Consider the following 15,984-nt stretch of genomic DNA (forward strand, 5'->3'; position numbering starts at 1 on the left):
CCGCGCAGTTCCAGGAACCCGAGGGCGGGCTCTCCGCCCGCTATAAGAGGCCTCCCCGGGCGGCCCCGGCAGCTCCGCCGCCGCCCGCCGCCGCGCACCGAGCCCCGCGCCCCGCGCCCCGGCCGCCGCCGAGACCGGCACCCGCGCCCCAGGTACGGAGGGACGGGACCGGGAGGGACGGGACGGGACGGGACCGGACCGGATCGGATCGGATCGGGGGGAGGCGGAGGGACCGGGGGGACCGGGGGGTGGCCGGGGGTGCCCCCCGGGAGGGACGGCCGGGGCTGGACCGGAGTCGCGGCCATCCGCGGAGGGGAGCGGGCGCCGTGCCCCGGGGGCGGCGGGGCCGGGGGTGCCCCGGGCAGGGTCCGCCGGTCGCTCACCGCCGTGTCCGCCGCAGGTGATGGTGTAGCAGCCGCTGCTCCCGGCAGCAGCACCCCGAGCGCGCAAAGCTGGCTCCCTGCGCCATGGTCACCCACAGCAAGTTCCCCACCGCCGGGATGAGCCGCCCCCTCGACACCAGCCTGCGCCTGAAGACGTTCAGCTCCAAGAGCGAGTACCAGCTGGTGGTGAACACCGTGCGCAAGCTGCAGGAGAGCGGCTTCTACTGGAGCACGGTGACGGGCGGCGAGGCCAACCTGCTGCTGAGCGCCGAGCCCACCGGCACCTTCCTCATCAGGGACAGCTCGGACCAGCGGCACTTCTTCACCCTCAGCGTCAAGACGGAGTCGGGCACCAAGAACCTGCGCATCCAGTGCGAGGGGGGCAGCTTCTCCCTGCAGAGCGACCCCCGCAGCAGCCAGCCCGTGCCCCGCTTCGACTGCGTGCTCAAGCTGGTCCATCACTACATGCCGCCCGCTCCCTGCGCCGTCCCCGAGCAGCCGGGGGGGGGCCTGCACCCCAAGCGCACCTACTACATCTACTCGGGCGGCGAGAAGATCCCGCTGGTGCTCAGCCGCCCGCTCTCCTCCAGCGTCTCCACTCTGCAGCACCTCTGCCGCAAGACCGTCAACGGGCACCTGGACTCCTACGAGAAGATGACTCAGCTGCCGGCCCCCATCAAGGAGTTCCTGGACCAGTACGATGCCCCCCTCTAAGGGGCCCGCGGAGGGAGGTCGCACGCTACAAGCACAAGAGCAGGGGACAGGCACAACACCCCGCAGAAGCAGGGACTTGCAGGGCGCGAGAAGCCTCTCCCTCTGGGAAGGAGAGGAGGGGACTGGGGGCGAGCCGTGGTGGACCCGGGGCTGTGGCTCGTGACCGTCGTGTTGGGGGGGACACCCCGAGGAAGCGCGACACCCCCCGTCTGGGGGAAGGAGACTGCTCTGGTCGAACTGTGGATGTTACAGTGCGCCCCGGCACGGGGGGAGCCGGGTCGGCAGAGCCCCGGGGCGCGGGCAGCCCAGGGACGGCGCCCACTGCACGGCACGGCCACCCTGGTGGGACCGCGCCGGAGGGGTCTGGCGACAGCCCTCCCGCCAGGAGAGAATGAGAAGCACTGGAGTCCAGCTGGTGCCTGACGCTTTTCCTCGGTTTTAAGGGGAAAGTGGTTTTTGCCCGTACTTTACCTCTTGCTGCCTCCTTGTGGGTGGAAGCTCCTTTCACACCAGGCCCCAGACTTGGAGGTCGCTGCCTTTTTGCCCTCGTTGCCATTTTCCAAGGGACTAAGCCTTAATATTCTTCTCGTCCCGTGGTCTGGGTTACTGCACATTGTTTGGCGACGCGGAGTGGTAATGGTCCCGGCAACACGCCGCGAAGCCGGAGGGGAAGCAGCCCGTCCTGACAACAGAGTCCTGCGTGCTCACATCTCCAAGGAGCGCTGAAGGGACACAGAGCTGGCACCGGGCCGTTACTCCGAGTGTTGCACCCCACCTGCCCGGCCTCTCCCCACGGACCCCAGCTCTCCATCCCAGCCGGGCCCCTGGCCGTGCTGCTCCCCGGGGCACCGATGCCTGCGGGAACACGGCAGGAGGATGCCCTGAGAGCACTGTCCCATGAGCGTTCCTCTGCGTCTGCCTGGAGAAGCAGTTGTGGTGGTTTTTTTTGGCCTTTTTTCTTTATTTTTTTTACCAAAGAGATGTTTACAGGTCTACGTGAATCACTGTCTTTTATAAAGATTCCATCTTCACCTCCAGCCTCGAGGGCTGAGCAAAACCATGCTTGAAAATTCAACCAAAACAAAACTCAGATGAAACTTTGCACATATTTATATTTATATTCAGAAAGGAAATGTTTCCATAATTTATAATAAAGAGCACTATTTTTTAATGAAACCCCCAAATCTGGTCTGTTTCCTCCCCTGCACTCCCCAAGGCCACCCCGGCCCCGCGGCGTGACGCACGTCCCTCCCGGCCGCTGCCCTCGCTGCGACGCCGGGATTGTGTTTACACCACGTAAGCGCCGGCTTCCTGGAGCCGCGCTGGGCGCTGGGGTGATTCCTGCCGCGGTGACTCACCGCCCGGCCTGCGTAAGCACTGCTCCATCGCTCAGGTATGTCTGAGCCCAGACGCTGCTCTGCTGGCTGTGCCGGGGCTGCGAGGCGCTGCGGGGCCGGGGCCGGCTGCGGACACAACTGGGAAGGGGTCCCCTGGGACGCGGGGCACGGTCCTTCACCCCGGGCACGGAGGTGCTGGTGGCACGGAGGCAGACCGTGGCATGAAGCCATCCAAGCTGAGGTGTGATGTGAGGCTGTGCGCTGCAGCGAGCCCACCCTGCCAGCGAGCTGCCCCCAGCCTGGGGTGAGCAAAGGGCAAAGAGCTCTGAGAGCAAAGCACCGGGGGGCACAGGGCTAGGAAACACAGCACCGAGGGCAGGTGGCACTTCTATGAGTGAGGAGGGGTCAGCTGAGAAAGGGTTAAGCAGGGTCAGGGTGTTTGTCCCACGGTACAGGGCGCTGGCTCCATCCCAAGCCATCAGCCCGGGTGCCACAGGGAAGGGCCAGACCCCAGCCCGTCAGCCCCCAGCCTGTCCCAGAGCAGGTGCCCAAGGCAAGAGGAGGAATTCCCCCGGGAACCCTGGGCAGCTGCCAGGAGGTGCCGGCCCTTGGGTGCATGAAACAGCTGAGAGAGTAAATTCCAGCTCCAGGAGGGAGCCCGGGTTCCGTGCCTGGATGCCTGGCAGGACAGGGGCAGCTCCAGGGGTGCCAGCCCACCCGCCAGGCAGCACAGAGCAGGCTGTGCCCAGGTGCCCCGCAGCCCCCTCCATCGCCAGCGAGCCCCCTCAGCACCCCCAGCCCGCAGCCAGCCCTGGGGCCACGTGCACGGTGCTGGGCATGGTGCCCTGCGCTCCTGTCAGGGATCCCCAGCCGCTGGGAGAAGGCTTCCCTTAGGAATCGCCCCGGAGCAGAGGGATGGCGAATGCGCCCGCCTGGGGCTGTGGGCACGGCACGGCCCCAGTGACTATTTTGGTGCTGTGCTGTGGGGCCACGGCTCGTGGGCTGCCAGGAAGCGCCTCGCAGCCTGCCCGGGCACCCGCCAGAGCTATGTGAGGAATGTCCATGCGTGCGGGTGGCCGCCCGCCAGGCCCTGCTGAGACTCATCCCAACGTCAGGGCTCCCCCCGCCACTCCCTGCCCCAGCCCCCCGGCAGCACCGGGCTCCCAGCCCACGGCAGGACCGGGGTGGGAGCAGGGCTGCAGGGGAGAGCTGCCCCCAGGAGAGCATCACTCCTGCAGCTCGCAGCCTCCCTGGGGAGGGACCAGGAGCATCGCTCCCAGGAACCGCTGCGCCTCCCCCTCTGCCTTCCCCAGGGCTGGGGGTGTAACGGCAGGGCTCCGTGACAGCGGAAGGTGCAGCTCTACCTGGAAGATATTTTACCTGGTGTGCCAGCAGGACCGGGCAGCCCCGCTCACTGAGCCCCTCCGGGTGGAGGGCAGCCACCTCGCATGGCCTGGGGATGGGCATGGCAGAGGGGGGACCCGGGGTCCCTGGAGGGGTTCGGCACCCCCAGGCTCCTGGGGGGCAGCCGGCAGCGCCCCGCTGTGGGGCAGAGCGGGGAAGCCGCCCACCAGGAGCCGGCAGCCCCCGCATCCCTGTGGGAACAGCTCCGGCCCCGCTTCCCAGCAGGGCCCCGATCCGCTGCCTTTCGGGGCCCCTTCCCTCTTGCCTCAGGCTGCGGCGCAGTGCTGCAACCCGCTGCTGACTCGAGAGTCCGGGAAGCCCTGTGAGCGCCGCGGGGTTCTTGGAATACACCCAACCTCGCAGCGGCGGTGACGCGGAGGCCAGTGGGCAAATCCCTGCCTAAGGTTTCACAAACCTCTCGCCTTCCCCAGAAAAGTCGAGCGGACTTGGCCCGGCTTACGCAAGAGGCCACGTGTCGTGGACAGGCGGCCCCCTGCTGCGCCGCCGTGCCCAGGGCCGGGCCGAGCGTGCCATCCTGGATGGGGACGGCTGTCCCCGTGGTGCTCGGACCACTGCCGCAGTGTGGGGCAGGAAGCAGGGCAAGTACAAGGGACTGGGAAGGGGCTGAGACAGGGTCACCCTGCCCGGGGAGCCGGGGCAGGGCAGGGAATGCTACAGCTGGTCTCCAGTCCCAGCTCTCATCCACTCAGCCAGCATCCCCGGCCAGGCACAGGCACTCCCAGCGAGGCAGCAGCCCCACGCCCCGTCCTGTCCACCCTGGATGGGCAAATAAAGCTCCAAGACTGCAGCCTCCGGGGCTCTCCTCCACTCCTGCACTGGCCCCATGCGTTAAAAGCCCAAACCAGGCACAGCGGGGACAGGCACACCGGGCACTGCAGCCACCGCCACCGAGCTGCTGTCCCACCGGGGAGGCTGCAGGCTGTGGCAATGTGGCTGGGCTCTGCCCACAGCCGTCAGCCCCGTCTGGTGACCGTCAGCAGCACCCACCTCGTGCCCTGGGAACGGGGCCAGCCCAGGGACGGACGCACTCACAGCCCCACTGCTTCCCCAAAACCCACTTGTCCTTGGGATGTGCCCAAGAGTCGTGCCAGGAGGGCGCGGGGACAAAACCCTCTGCATGGGAACGTCCCAGCCCCTGGGTGCAGGGCAAAGGGGCTTTGTGCCCAGCGCCTCAAGCAGCACTGCCACGTGCAAGGTCTCACCTCCCCCCCCAGCCCACCCGGCACTGCCCTGGGGAAGGTGCACGGCCCCAGTCCTGGGCACCAGCCCCAGCAAGACAGCCCCGAGCAGGGCTCTTCCTCCTGGCATGGGCAGGGGCTGCACACAGGGCACGCAGCGTCAGGAACCTGCCCTGGGGATTGGTGCTCACGGGGCCCAGCAGGGAGAAAAGAGGTCCTGGCACTGCACACCTCTCCAGGGTTTGCAAGGAGCAAGAGCAAGCGGCCGCACCACGAGCAGCCCACGGACACTTCCCACCGTGCTGCCGCCTGGTTACTGGCACGAGAAGGAAACATCCACCGGGATGGTGAACCCGAACCCTGCAGGGTCAGGGGGTGGCAGGAAACCCGCTCCGTGGTGCGTACCAGCATCTGCAGACCCAAAAACAGGAAACAACTGCAGCCTGCGATTGTCGCCGCCAGACAGCCCCCAGCAGGACAGGCAGCTGGCACAGCTCGGCCGGGCACGCGGTTCTGCCACGGGCACCCTGGGTGCGGGGCAGCCCAACCAAGCACACCCCGAGGCCATCCCCGGGGAGCAGGGCAGGCTCACCAGGCACCGCAGCCCCACACAGGGATGAGCAGCCTGCCCCAGCCGCCGGAGCGTGGGCAGCAGCCTGGTGCCCGGGCTGGAGCAGCGGCTGTGGCACGAGGGCACCTCCCTGCTCCGAGCCCCTCTGCCCCCGCTGGCTGCCTCCAGGCAGGCTCCTGGCAGCCCAGGCTGTGCTGTGAGCCCCGGCCTGCAGCTGGGACACCCGGGGACGGTGTCAGCGAGCAGCAGCACCACCTCCACCGGGGCCACAGAGGCAGGTGGGGAGCGCAGTGCACACCCCAACCCCACGGCACGGCCCTCGCGCACTTCCTCCTGCTCCGCTCCCCAGCCCCGCAGCGCCAGGACGTTCCCACATCCACCGCCGCGTTTCCCAGTAGGATGCAGGAAAGGGCTGTGCTGTGCAGCAGCCGGGGACTTACTGTAAATGGCACCACCTGCTCCTTACATGGCAATTCCTCCTGCGGGGCCAGGGCCGTGGGGACGGTTGGGAACAGGGACCGAGACATCTGCTCCCGGCACGCGCTGCCGGGAAGCCCGAGCTCAGCTGCGGTGGCACCGCTGCGTTTCTGACCGCGGGCTGGGGCAGCGGCAGCTCCCAGGGGAGCAGCTCCACAGCTCGGCCTCTCCAGCACCCGCGGGAGCCCCATGTCCCACAGAGTCCCCCCGGCTGCCCCCGGCAGGCGCAGGCAGCACAGCCCCGAGGTGCACTGCAGCCCCTGGTCCCGGCAGGGTTCAGCAGGCAGTGCCCCATCGCTGCCTGCAGGCAGGGCTGTGGCAGCCAGGGGGCTGCTGGGCTGCCCCGTGCCCCTTCAGCACCCACCGGCCTTGGTGCCCAGCTCTGCCCAGCCAGGGCTGACGGCCATCTGGGGAGCACATGGAGCCACGGGGCCCCGCGGCGAGCCCAGGGTGTATTTTGGGATGCAGAAGTTAACGGAGAGGCCTGTGTACGTTGCCATGGAAACTGCTCTCTGTTGCTGGATCTCCAGCGAGACCCGCCGTAAACTGGCGGAGGGAGCCAGCAGCCGAGCATTCCTCATTCCTTCCATCAGCCCCGCTCCTCACGGGGGCTGCGCTGCGCCGGCCGCCTCCCACCAGGCACCTCCACCGGGTCCCCCCGCGCCCCGTGCCGCGCACCCCGGGGCTGGCGGCAGCGGAGGCTGTGGCCACGCGCTCACACGGTGCTGGTGAGCGCGGCGCTGCCCTGAACCCTGCTCCCGGGGACATTGCCCTGCACGGGGCCAGCCACGGAGCTGTGAAGGACGCGGGCACAGCCCGGTGCCAGAGCCCACGGCTGATGTGCGGGCGAGAGGAGGGTGCAGGCGGCCAGCACCTGGGTGTCCGGGGCAGGAGGGATGTCCCAGCCGTGCCCTCACAAAGCATCCCGGCTGTGCCAGGGAGCCCAGGCACCTGCCTGATGGCAGCACCACCCTGCTCCGGGCTCATCTGCCCGCTAAGAGCACAGAAAGGTGGCGTGCATGGGGAGCTGGGGCAGGGGGGGAAGGAGACGGGAGGGGTCTTGTATCTGCACCCACCGCCAGCCCCTCAGCCTCAGCTCCCAGCCCCACAGCGGGGAGCACCCCCTGCCCCCTGTGCACCTCCAGAGCAACAGAGGAAGTTTTCATCCCGGCAGCAGAAGCTGCAGCCCGTAGAAAGTCCTGACATTTCAGAGGAACGTCTCAAACAAAGCCACGTTGCTGTGGCAATGGAAGCCGCAGGCCGAGTCTGGGGACACGGCCAAGGATGAGGGAGCAGCAGCAGCCCAGCGCCAGAGGTGCCGGGGCTGCCCGGCGGGAGGGCGGCTGCGAGCCACGGCCCTGCCAGCCCCCGCCCTGCCCATGCCGGAGGCATCCCCCTGCCCGAGCCGGGGGTGGGCTGTGGATGCCACACGAGCAGGTCCCGTCCCGTGCCAGCCAACCTGCACGCTCTCCTGGTCCCGGCTGGTGACCACGGCTCGGGGCTGTGCCGCTCCCGCACCTGCACGTGCACGGAGCTGGCGAGGCGCCTGCCAGCTGCGGTGCCGGCTGGGCACAGGCACGCTGGGGGCACGGCACTCCAGGGCCCCGTGGATGCTGCAGGCTGCCGGCTGCCGTGGGTGTGTTTGCCCAGCACGGAGCAGCATCCTCAGATGACCCCGGCGGAGCAGCTGTGGGCAGGTGCCAAACCCCAGCCCTGGAGCAACCCTTGGCTTCGCATCAGCCCCGGCCTCCTCCCCGTCACAGGAGCCGGCAGCTGCACACGCGGCTCGGGGCAGGGACGCGGACCCTGCCTCTGCGGGGCTGGTGCTGCTGCCCCTGCCCCAGCCCTGCCCCGCTCCCACGGGTGCAGAATGCTGGGGGGCACCGAGGTCCCCCGAGCCTGGTGGGCCACATCTGCCCGACAGCTCCCGAGTCCCACGGGCAGGATTTGGGGGAGCGGCTCTGCTCCCCCAGGAGGGCCGCTCACAGCCCAGGGGAACGGAGCAAAGGGGAGCTGCTGCGGACCCCTGGCTCGGGCACATCAACCCACCACCAGCCTCCCCGGAGGTGCCACCCTCTTTCTTGCCGGTGCCACAGAAAAGGGCACGTGGGGATGGGGCAGGGGACATCCACAGCTGGGCTGGCCGGGGAGCAGCGAGAGCCACGTGCCACCACTCACAGGCTGAGCACAAGCCCAGCAGCTGCGTCCCAGTCTCTAGGTGACCGCTGTGCACTGGTGGCACCAATGTGGGGGCTGCAGGCATCACCCCAAACCCACCGCCGGGTGCAGCACAGCCCCAGGAGCCCACGCATGCCCTGGAGCTTTGGACCATGCTCTGCACACAGGGGACATGGGGAGTGGGGACCCCTCCACCAGCTGTGGGGTGGGGACAACAGCCCCGGACCCCACTCGGTGCCCGCTGGGCTGGGGGTGATGGGGTGGAGGAGCCACCGCGCTGGGCGAGGGGGGGTGAGCGGCTGACACAGGTCACAGCTGGAGCAGATGTTCCCTAGAAGGACCCGCGGGCCCCATCTCAGCATTTAACGAGTGGGAATGGGAGCACTTTACTGTAATTCCAGCAATTACATTGTTCATCCTTGGCAGCCGACACCAGTTGGTGTCCAGCGCCATGGGATCACGATAAGCCACCTGGCACGGAGACTTGGCAGCGCGCCGTGCCTCCGGGCAGCTGGCCAAGGCAGGGCAATAAAGGGCTGGGAGCGAGGTGCGAGGTACGGTAAGGGCCCGCCCCGGGAGTTCCTGTCACCCGCCCAGCCCTGGCCCGCAGGTGCCGGCGAGGAGGGGCCGCGGTGCCCGGCTGATGGCCGAGCCCCTGCCCGCGGCTCCAAGCACGGAGCTGCCACCTCGCGAGGCCCTGAGCAGGAGCTGCCAGCAGGAGGGCAGGGTGCTCAGAGGGCAGGGTGCTCAGAGGGCAGGGTGCTCCATGAGGACCAGCCCTGGGCATGGAGAGGTCCCAGGGCACCAGCAGGCAGCAGGGGAGCCCACACCCACGAGGCAAAGAGGGGGCTCAGGGACGGGTGGAGGCTGAGCTCAAGGGCCGGTACCCCTGGGGACCCCCCGGTCACCCAGCGTCCAGCCCAGCCAGCCCCTCTGCAGCCCTTGCTCGCCCACGGCTGCTTCCACGTGCTGCCTGCCCAGCCCGGCCGTGCCGCTGGGTGGTCCCTAATGATCCTTGGGGCCGCATGGGAGCAGGGGACAGTTGGCACCCAAGGGACGGGAGCGTGAGCCCTGCTGAGTCATCACTTTGCTGTTCTCATTTTTCCATGGTGCTGTTGTGCAGTTTGCTGGAAGCCAGCTAAGAACCATGACTAATCTGTTCTCAAAACAAGCACAAAGAGAGCAGAAAGGTTTGTGCAAACCCCGCGGGGAAGGGGGGGCTGAATCACAATGCAGAGCTGGAGGAAGGCGAGCAGCTGGGAGCAGCTGGAAATGCCCCAAGGCAGAGCAGTGCCCCGTGAGCAGCACCTGCAGGGTGGGCACGGGGGCTGCCAGGACCCCCGTGCAGCAGGGCTGGGCTACGGTGACACACGGACAGGGCTGAAGCACGCGGGACAGCTGGCGCAGGCCACCGGGCACTGGGAAACGCACGGGTGGGACCCGGGGCCTGCGCCCCCATCCCCTGCACCCCTGCCCCTGCCGGGAGCCCACCTGCCCAGGCGGCCCCGGGAAGGAAGCGGCAGGAGTTTGCTCTGGCCGGAATCGGGCATCCATTGATTTGCTGTTATTAAAACCAGAGCTGCTGTCGGGAACTCCGCAGTCTGGCTGCCCTTGCACACGCTTCCTGGAAGGGGCTGTCCCGCGTGCCCTCACTGCTGGGGGAACGGTCCCACCGAAGCACCTGGCCACAGCCCTCACCAGTGCCAGGCTGGGACCAGCAGCCAGGGCAGGGGCCGCCAGGACATCCAGCCCCCACGGGGACGGGGACAGGGCAGGGAGTTTGGTGCTCGGTGCCCACGTCCCCTCTGCCCAGCGTTTCATGGCCCCGCATCGCCCTGGGCCTCCCTGGGCAGGCTCCTCCGGCCCCACAAAGGCAGGGAGGCAGCGGGGCGGGCAGGGGCTGGGGGGGCATCACCCCACATCTGGTTCTGGTGATAACGAGGGCGCAGCGGCGCTCGCTGCCCCTTTCATCTGCTCGCTGAAGAGGGTTTACTGGAGACACGAAGTCATTGCTTCCAGCCTGGCGGGATGAATCACCGCATTGCAGGAATTCTGCCCAGGGGCTTTTCTGTAAGAGCGGTGGAATTTCGAAATGGCCAGAGGGAAGTCACTGCCTGTGCCCTCCCTGGGTGTGTGCGAACCAACATGCGGGAGTGTGTCCCTCCTCCTTGCACAACCTCCCATGCAGGAGGTTCCTGTTCCCAGCCCCCTGCACGTACGAGGGTCCCCAGCTCCTGTGCCCGCAGCTGCAGCTGCTGCCACGGGGCACAGGCACAGGCTCCCCGCTGGGGTGCTCCCTGCCCAGGGCCCTCGGAGCCGCTGGGGACCCCGGGGCTGCCAAGGGATGAGCCTGGCTTCCCGGGGTGGCACGGGCTCCCCTGCCCACACCACTGTGCCCCCTGCGCTCCCCGCAGCTGCACAGCCAAAACCAAGTCCCCGTGGGGCCCCGGGCATGCCGGCACCGCCTGTGCTCAGCACCGCGCAACCGCTGCTGGCAGCTTGTCACCGCGGCGGTTGGACGCGGGTCGGAGCCCCCAGCTGCTCTCGCACCCACGAGCAGGTGCTGAAAGGAGGGGAAGTGGCCAGACCCAGCCTCGGTGGGTGCACGGTCTCAGCAGCAGCATCTTCCCCATCTTCCCTCTGCCCTGCGCATCCTGCCCGGGTTCGTGCTGGCAGCACCCTGGGCTGTCGGGAGCCGAGGAGGCGTCCTGCTGCGCACAGAGGGACAGCGGCTGGCAGCCCCCCTGTCCTCCCCATGCAGCCCCCTGCAGGGTCACACAGCTCAGGGACGCTGCCAGCCCAGGGGCACCCCCAGCAGGGCCGGCGGGGCGGTGGGGAGGGGGCTGCGGCCGGGGCTTTCCGGGCAGCCGGCACCGGCCCCGTGGGAGCTGCTGGGCCGAGCCCAGGCGGGCGGCAGGGCTGTGCCGGGGCTGGGGTTTCTCTCAGTTTCCACTGTTGCAGAAACTCTTTCCCAGCGAGAGCAGAGGGGTTTCTTGATAAAGGGGGAAGCACACTCTGAGCAGGAACTGAAACGTCATCTTTGAGACGGGCAGCTCTTCCTCTAAGCCAGACGCCGACTGCGGCCCTGGCTGCTCCCCGGCAGCTCTGCAGTAAACGTGGCTGCAGCACTGACAGTGGCAGCCCCCAGCCCGTGCCCATCGCGGTGCGGGGTCCCGCTCGCTCCAGCATCCTGCTCCAGACCCTGCCCGGGTGGGCTCGTCCCGGCCCCTTCTCCTGCCCAACATCCCTGGTGCTGGCTGCCGGGGCTCCCATGACGAGCACTGCGATGCCCAACCTGCACCGAGCCCTCCCAGCACAGGGCCGGATGGGGAGATCGGGCGGGCACCAGGCGAGTGGGGGCACACAGGGGGCTCAGAGCATCCCCGTGCTGGCAGGGGCCAGGCAGCGCTGCGGGAGGCAGCGAGCTCCAGCCGGCGAGGGGGCTCCGACAAAGCTGGCCGTGCAAAGCTGGCAGGAGCTGCTGTGGGAGAGCCCCAGGCTGGTGAGCGCAGCACGGAGAGACAAGCCCTGTAGGACCCCAGACAAAACAAAAGCAACCCCAGGTGAGGGGAGTAAACGGCCCTGGCCACCCTTGTTCTGGTGGGGCCCGTGCTGGAGAGCCGAGCGCATCGCTGTGGGGAAGCAGAGATAACAGGGCCCGCTTCCTGGCGCCTCCTTTCCTGCACAAAGGGCTGCGGAGAGCACTGCGCCGGGGGAAAGGCGCCGAGAGCCGCCCTCCCGAAGGCCTGGGGCAAATCCCCCGTGGCAAGCCCAGGCCCAGCCACGCCGGGGGGACGCAGCCCAGCACCGGGCCAGCCGCAGCCGCTCGCCTGCCGCAGGCAGCCCCGGCACAAGGAGCCCACGTGCGGGGCCCCGTGGCCACGGCGCCGTTTCCTGGCAGTGGCCACGGGCCGGGGTGGCAGCCACCAGGCACAGCTGCAGCGATGCTTCCCGTAGGGCTGGGTAATTTGCTTACCCTGCTTTGCATGCCTGACGCTGCCCGGGGGCAGGGGGACACAGGGCGTGCATCATGCACAGGAGGCCTGGGGTGTGGGGCAGCCGCGGCCCCGGCCCCACAGCAGGGCACACGTGGGGCAGAGCCGTCCCCACGCTGCCCCCACACCATCCCCCTGCCCCAGCGGTGCTGAGCACGCAGCAGCCTCTGCAGGGTCTGGGGGAAGGGAGGCGGGGGGCGAGGGGGGAGGACCAGGACGCAGCAGGACTTTGGCCGTGGGGAGCTGCTTTATTTTGTTTTACACTTTCCTGGAAATGAACAGCTGCAGGGGCCGCTCCAGCCGGCCTGCTGGGAAGCCGCAGCCCCCTCCCCGCCTTTCCAGGATGCTCCGTGCCCAGAGGCTGCCTACGGCTCCCCCAAGGAGCTGCTCCGCGCCCAGAGGGGCCTGCACAACCGCCCCGGTGCTGCCAAACCCAACCTGCCCCTGGATCCGGGCACAGCTCATCCAACTGCACAAACCCACGAACAACATTAACATCTCGCTGTGGCAGAGCAACCCCGGCCCCGGTGGCTGGGCTGGCTGCGCACAGCCTCCCCTCCACAGCAGGCAACACCGGGCAGCCCGCGGGCTGCGAACCCGTGCACCGAGGCTGAGCAGATCCATCCCAGCCAGCCCCGTGCATTAGCACCAGGTTGATTTATAGAAATCCAATGGCTGGGGCTGCCAGTGCCTCCTGCCAAACCTCATTAACGGCTGGCCTGGGAGCAAGGCAAACAGCTCGTGCAGCAACAAGGAAATCCTTGTTTAAGCATTTCTGGCCATGCATGGCCCTTCCCCTCACACCCGGGGGAGGAGGGGAGGAGGCACAGGAGATGTGAGAGATGCGAGCCCCAAGCTCCCGGCTGGCACCACGTTGGCACCTGCAAGGAAGGAGGCAGAAGGGGACGCACGGGGGCCTGCTCAGGGTGGGAGCCCCCAGAGCAGGCTGCGAGCCGGGAGGCAAGTGGCAGCCATGGCACGGTGGGGGGCAGAGGGTCCCCCTGCCACATGCTGGGGTCTCCCCTTCCAGCACCACCCTGGCAGCACAAATGACCAGGAGGGACATGGGGACAGCAGGGGTGCCAGCAGTGGGTGACCGAGGGACTGGCTCAGGTGGGCAGCGCGGCTCAGCCAAGGGCTTCAGGCAGCCAAGGGACTCCGTGCCTCACTCCTGCCCCTCTGCACCCCTGTGCCATGCCGTGCTGTGCTGTGCAGAGGGGCACAGCTTGGCCAAAACCAGAGGAATTTGCCCAAGAGACACCCTCTGGTCTGCCCTGTGCAGAGCAGCCTGGAAGGAGCTTCCAGGTGGGGTCTCCTGCCCCTCAGTGCCCCTGCTCCTGCCCATGCCAGGTTCCCATGGGCACAGCGTGCTCCAGGCACAAGGGGCTGCAGGAGGTGGTGGAGCAGGCACCGGCACCAGCACGCCTGCCCCGTGGTGGGCACGGGGCACCAGCACAGCCAGCGCGCAGACCTGGCACTGGTGAGCTCCAGAGCAACCTCAGCGACCTGCATCCGCCCGCCCCACGTGTGGCGCAGGATCTATTTCATCATCTGGAGAAAAGCATTTACTGCCAATAAACGGGCTAATTAATTCTCCTCAAAGACCTCTCAATTATTCATCTCGGGCCACAGAGAAAACAATTACAGCACTTACCTCAGCCCTGCCTGGGCCAGTGCAGCAGCCAGCGTGGGGCCAGGGCTGGCGGCAGGCAGGGCACGCCAGGGGCAGCCCAGCACGGAGCCCCGATCCCGGGGGCGCTGGGAAGGGCACGCCAGCCCCCGTGCCCCTGTGCAGAGCCACCTCCCTCCCAGAGTGCCCCCAAGAGCTGCTCCCCACCTCGCAGGAGCCATCCAGCACCAGGACCCCCTCCCAGCCCAGCCCCTCACGCAGCCAGGCTGCTGCCCCGGCCCGGCTGGCTCCTGCGGGGGGCGAGGAGGGCGCAGGCAGCGCTGCGATGGCCACGGCTCCCTCCTGTCCCCACGGGTCACGCTCACCCACTGCTCCCAGCAGCTGAGCTGGGCCTGGCTGGGGGTGCCCGCTGCCTGTGGGGAGGGCTGCACCCCCACCAAGCAGCACCGGCACCACGCAGCCCTGCACAGCACCTCTCTGCTGCTCAGCTGGGGGCGGGCAGGACACCGTCCCTCCGGGGGACCTGGTGCCTCGCTGTGCCACGGGCAGGAGCCACACTCGGGTGTCCCCCGGGTATCTGCGTCTATCCCAGACCGTGCTCTGGCTCCTCAGCCTTCGGGATTCTCCTGCCCTGCCGCGGGGCTGAGCCCCCTCCCCGCGGTGTCACCCCCACGGTGTCACCCCCACGGTGTCACCCACACCCTGAAAAGGCCCCACAGCGCTGGCAGTGACCGCTCGGCACGGCCCCGCACCGCGATGCCAGCCTGCCTTCCCCCCGCGCCTCCGCGGGGCCGGGGCGCAGTGGCCACGCGGGAGGGGGGTCGGGAGGGGGCCGGGGGTCTGAGCGCTCTCCCTCGACCCCCGGACCCGCCGCCACCCGCGGTGGGACCCCCGTGGCACGGCCGCCCCGCGCCTGGCGCACGAAGCCCACCGCGCTCCTCGAGGGCGCGCGGCCCCGCGGGGCGCCTCCGGCCCCGGCCCCTCGCCCGCCGCCCCGGGGGGGGTCTCGCCGGGCGCGGAGCCGCCGCCGGGCGCGCTCCCACCTGCGCCCGGCCGGGAAGGGTTAAGCGCCGCGGCCCCCACCCGCAGGGCAGCCGAGGGGCGGGCCTGTCGGGAAGCCGGGATTTCTGCAGTGGGTTTACTGGAAAAGTTGTTGCCGGCGGAGGGAGGGGTCACCCGGGCGGCCGGCAGGTTGGATGGGGGCGCCCGGCCCGGCCGCCCCTCCGCCGCCGCTCCCGGGCCGCCCGCAGCTCGGCGGGCACCGGGCGGCCCCGGCGCTGGCTTGCCCGGGGTGGCCGGGACGCGGCGGCCGCGGGGCTGCCGCCCGGAGCCTCCCCGCCCGGCCCCGGGCCCCGCTCCGCCGGGGGACCCGGCCCCTGCACCGCCGCGGTGCCTCCTCGGGGGGGGGCCGCCGGTGGCGACGAGCCCGGCCCCCCGCCGGCCGGGCCCCCGCCGCTCCTCCGGGCCGCCCCCCCGAGCCGTGCTGGGGCCGCGGCGCCCGCCGGGTGCTCCCCGGTGTCCAGGCGGGGCCGTCGAGGCTTTGTTCGGGGCTCGGTCTCGTTCGGGTGCCGCACGTGCGAACGGCTGCCGGAGTGCGCCCAAAGAGCTTGGACCGAACACGCCAAAGGCGCGGCACGGCACGGCACGGTGCCGGCACACGGGGACAGCCGTGAGGCTGGCCGTGCTGGGCAGCCCTGGTGGCTCCCGCACGCGGGGGCACTTACGGAGGGGCCAGGGCTGGCAGCTGGTGCGGAGGGGCCACACAGCACCCCGCCCTCGGTGCCAGCCTGCACCTCCAGCATGACCTGGCATGGGCAGCAGCACTGCACAACGCGGCACGGCATGGGACAGCATGGCACGGCATGGGACAGCACAACGTGGCACGGCACAGCACAGTGTGACATGGCACGGGACAGCACAACGTGGCACGGCACAGCACGGCACAACGTGGCACAGCACGGCACAGCACAGCGTGTCGGAGGCCTGGCTGTCCCCCTGACAGGCTGAGCCAGGAGCCCAGCACATCCCAGCGCTTCCAGGCATCGCTCCATGGTTCCCGACAGTAGGAAATCAGTTGGCTCCACGGCTCCTACCAC

At 69.1% G+C, this 15,984-nt stretch overlaps 1 protein-coding gene across 1 annotated transcript; it reads left to right on the forward strand.

Annotated features, from left to right (window-relative positions):
- SOCS3 (suppressor of cytokine signaling 3) lies at positions 1–2,273 on the forward strand. The gene is made up of 2 exons (XM_084492022.1): positions 1–152; positions 401–2,273. Exon 2 carries the CDS (start codon positions 468–470, stop codon positions 1,095–1,097), a length of 630 nt encoding a protein of 209 aa, XP_084348148.1. The 5' UTR covers positions 1–152; positions 401–467; the 3' UTR covers positions 1,098–2,273.
- The last annotated feature ends 13,711 nt before the right edge of the window (positions 2,274–15,984 follow it).

This window comes from Aythya ferina, assembly GCF_964211825.1.
Source record: "Aythya ferina genome assembly, chromosome: 18".
Classification (NCBI taxonomy): Eukaryota; Metazoa; Chordata; class Aves; order Anseriformes; family Anatidae; genus Aythya; species Aythya ferina.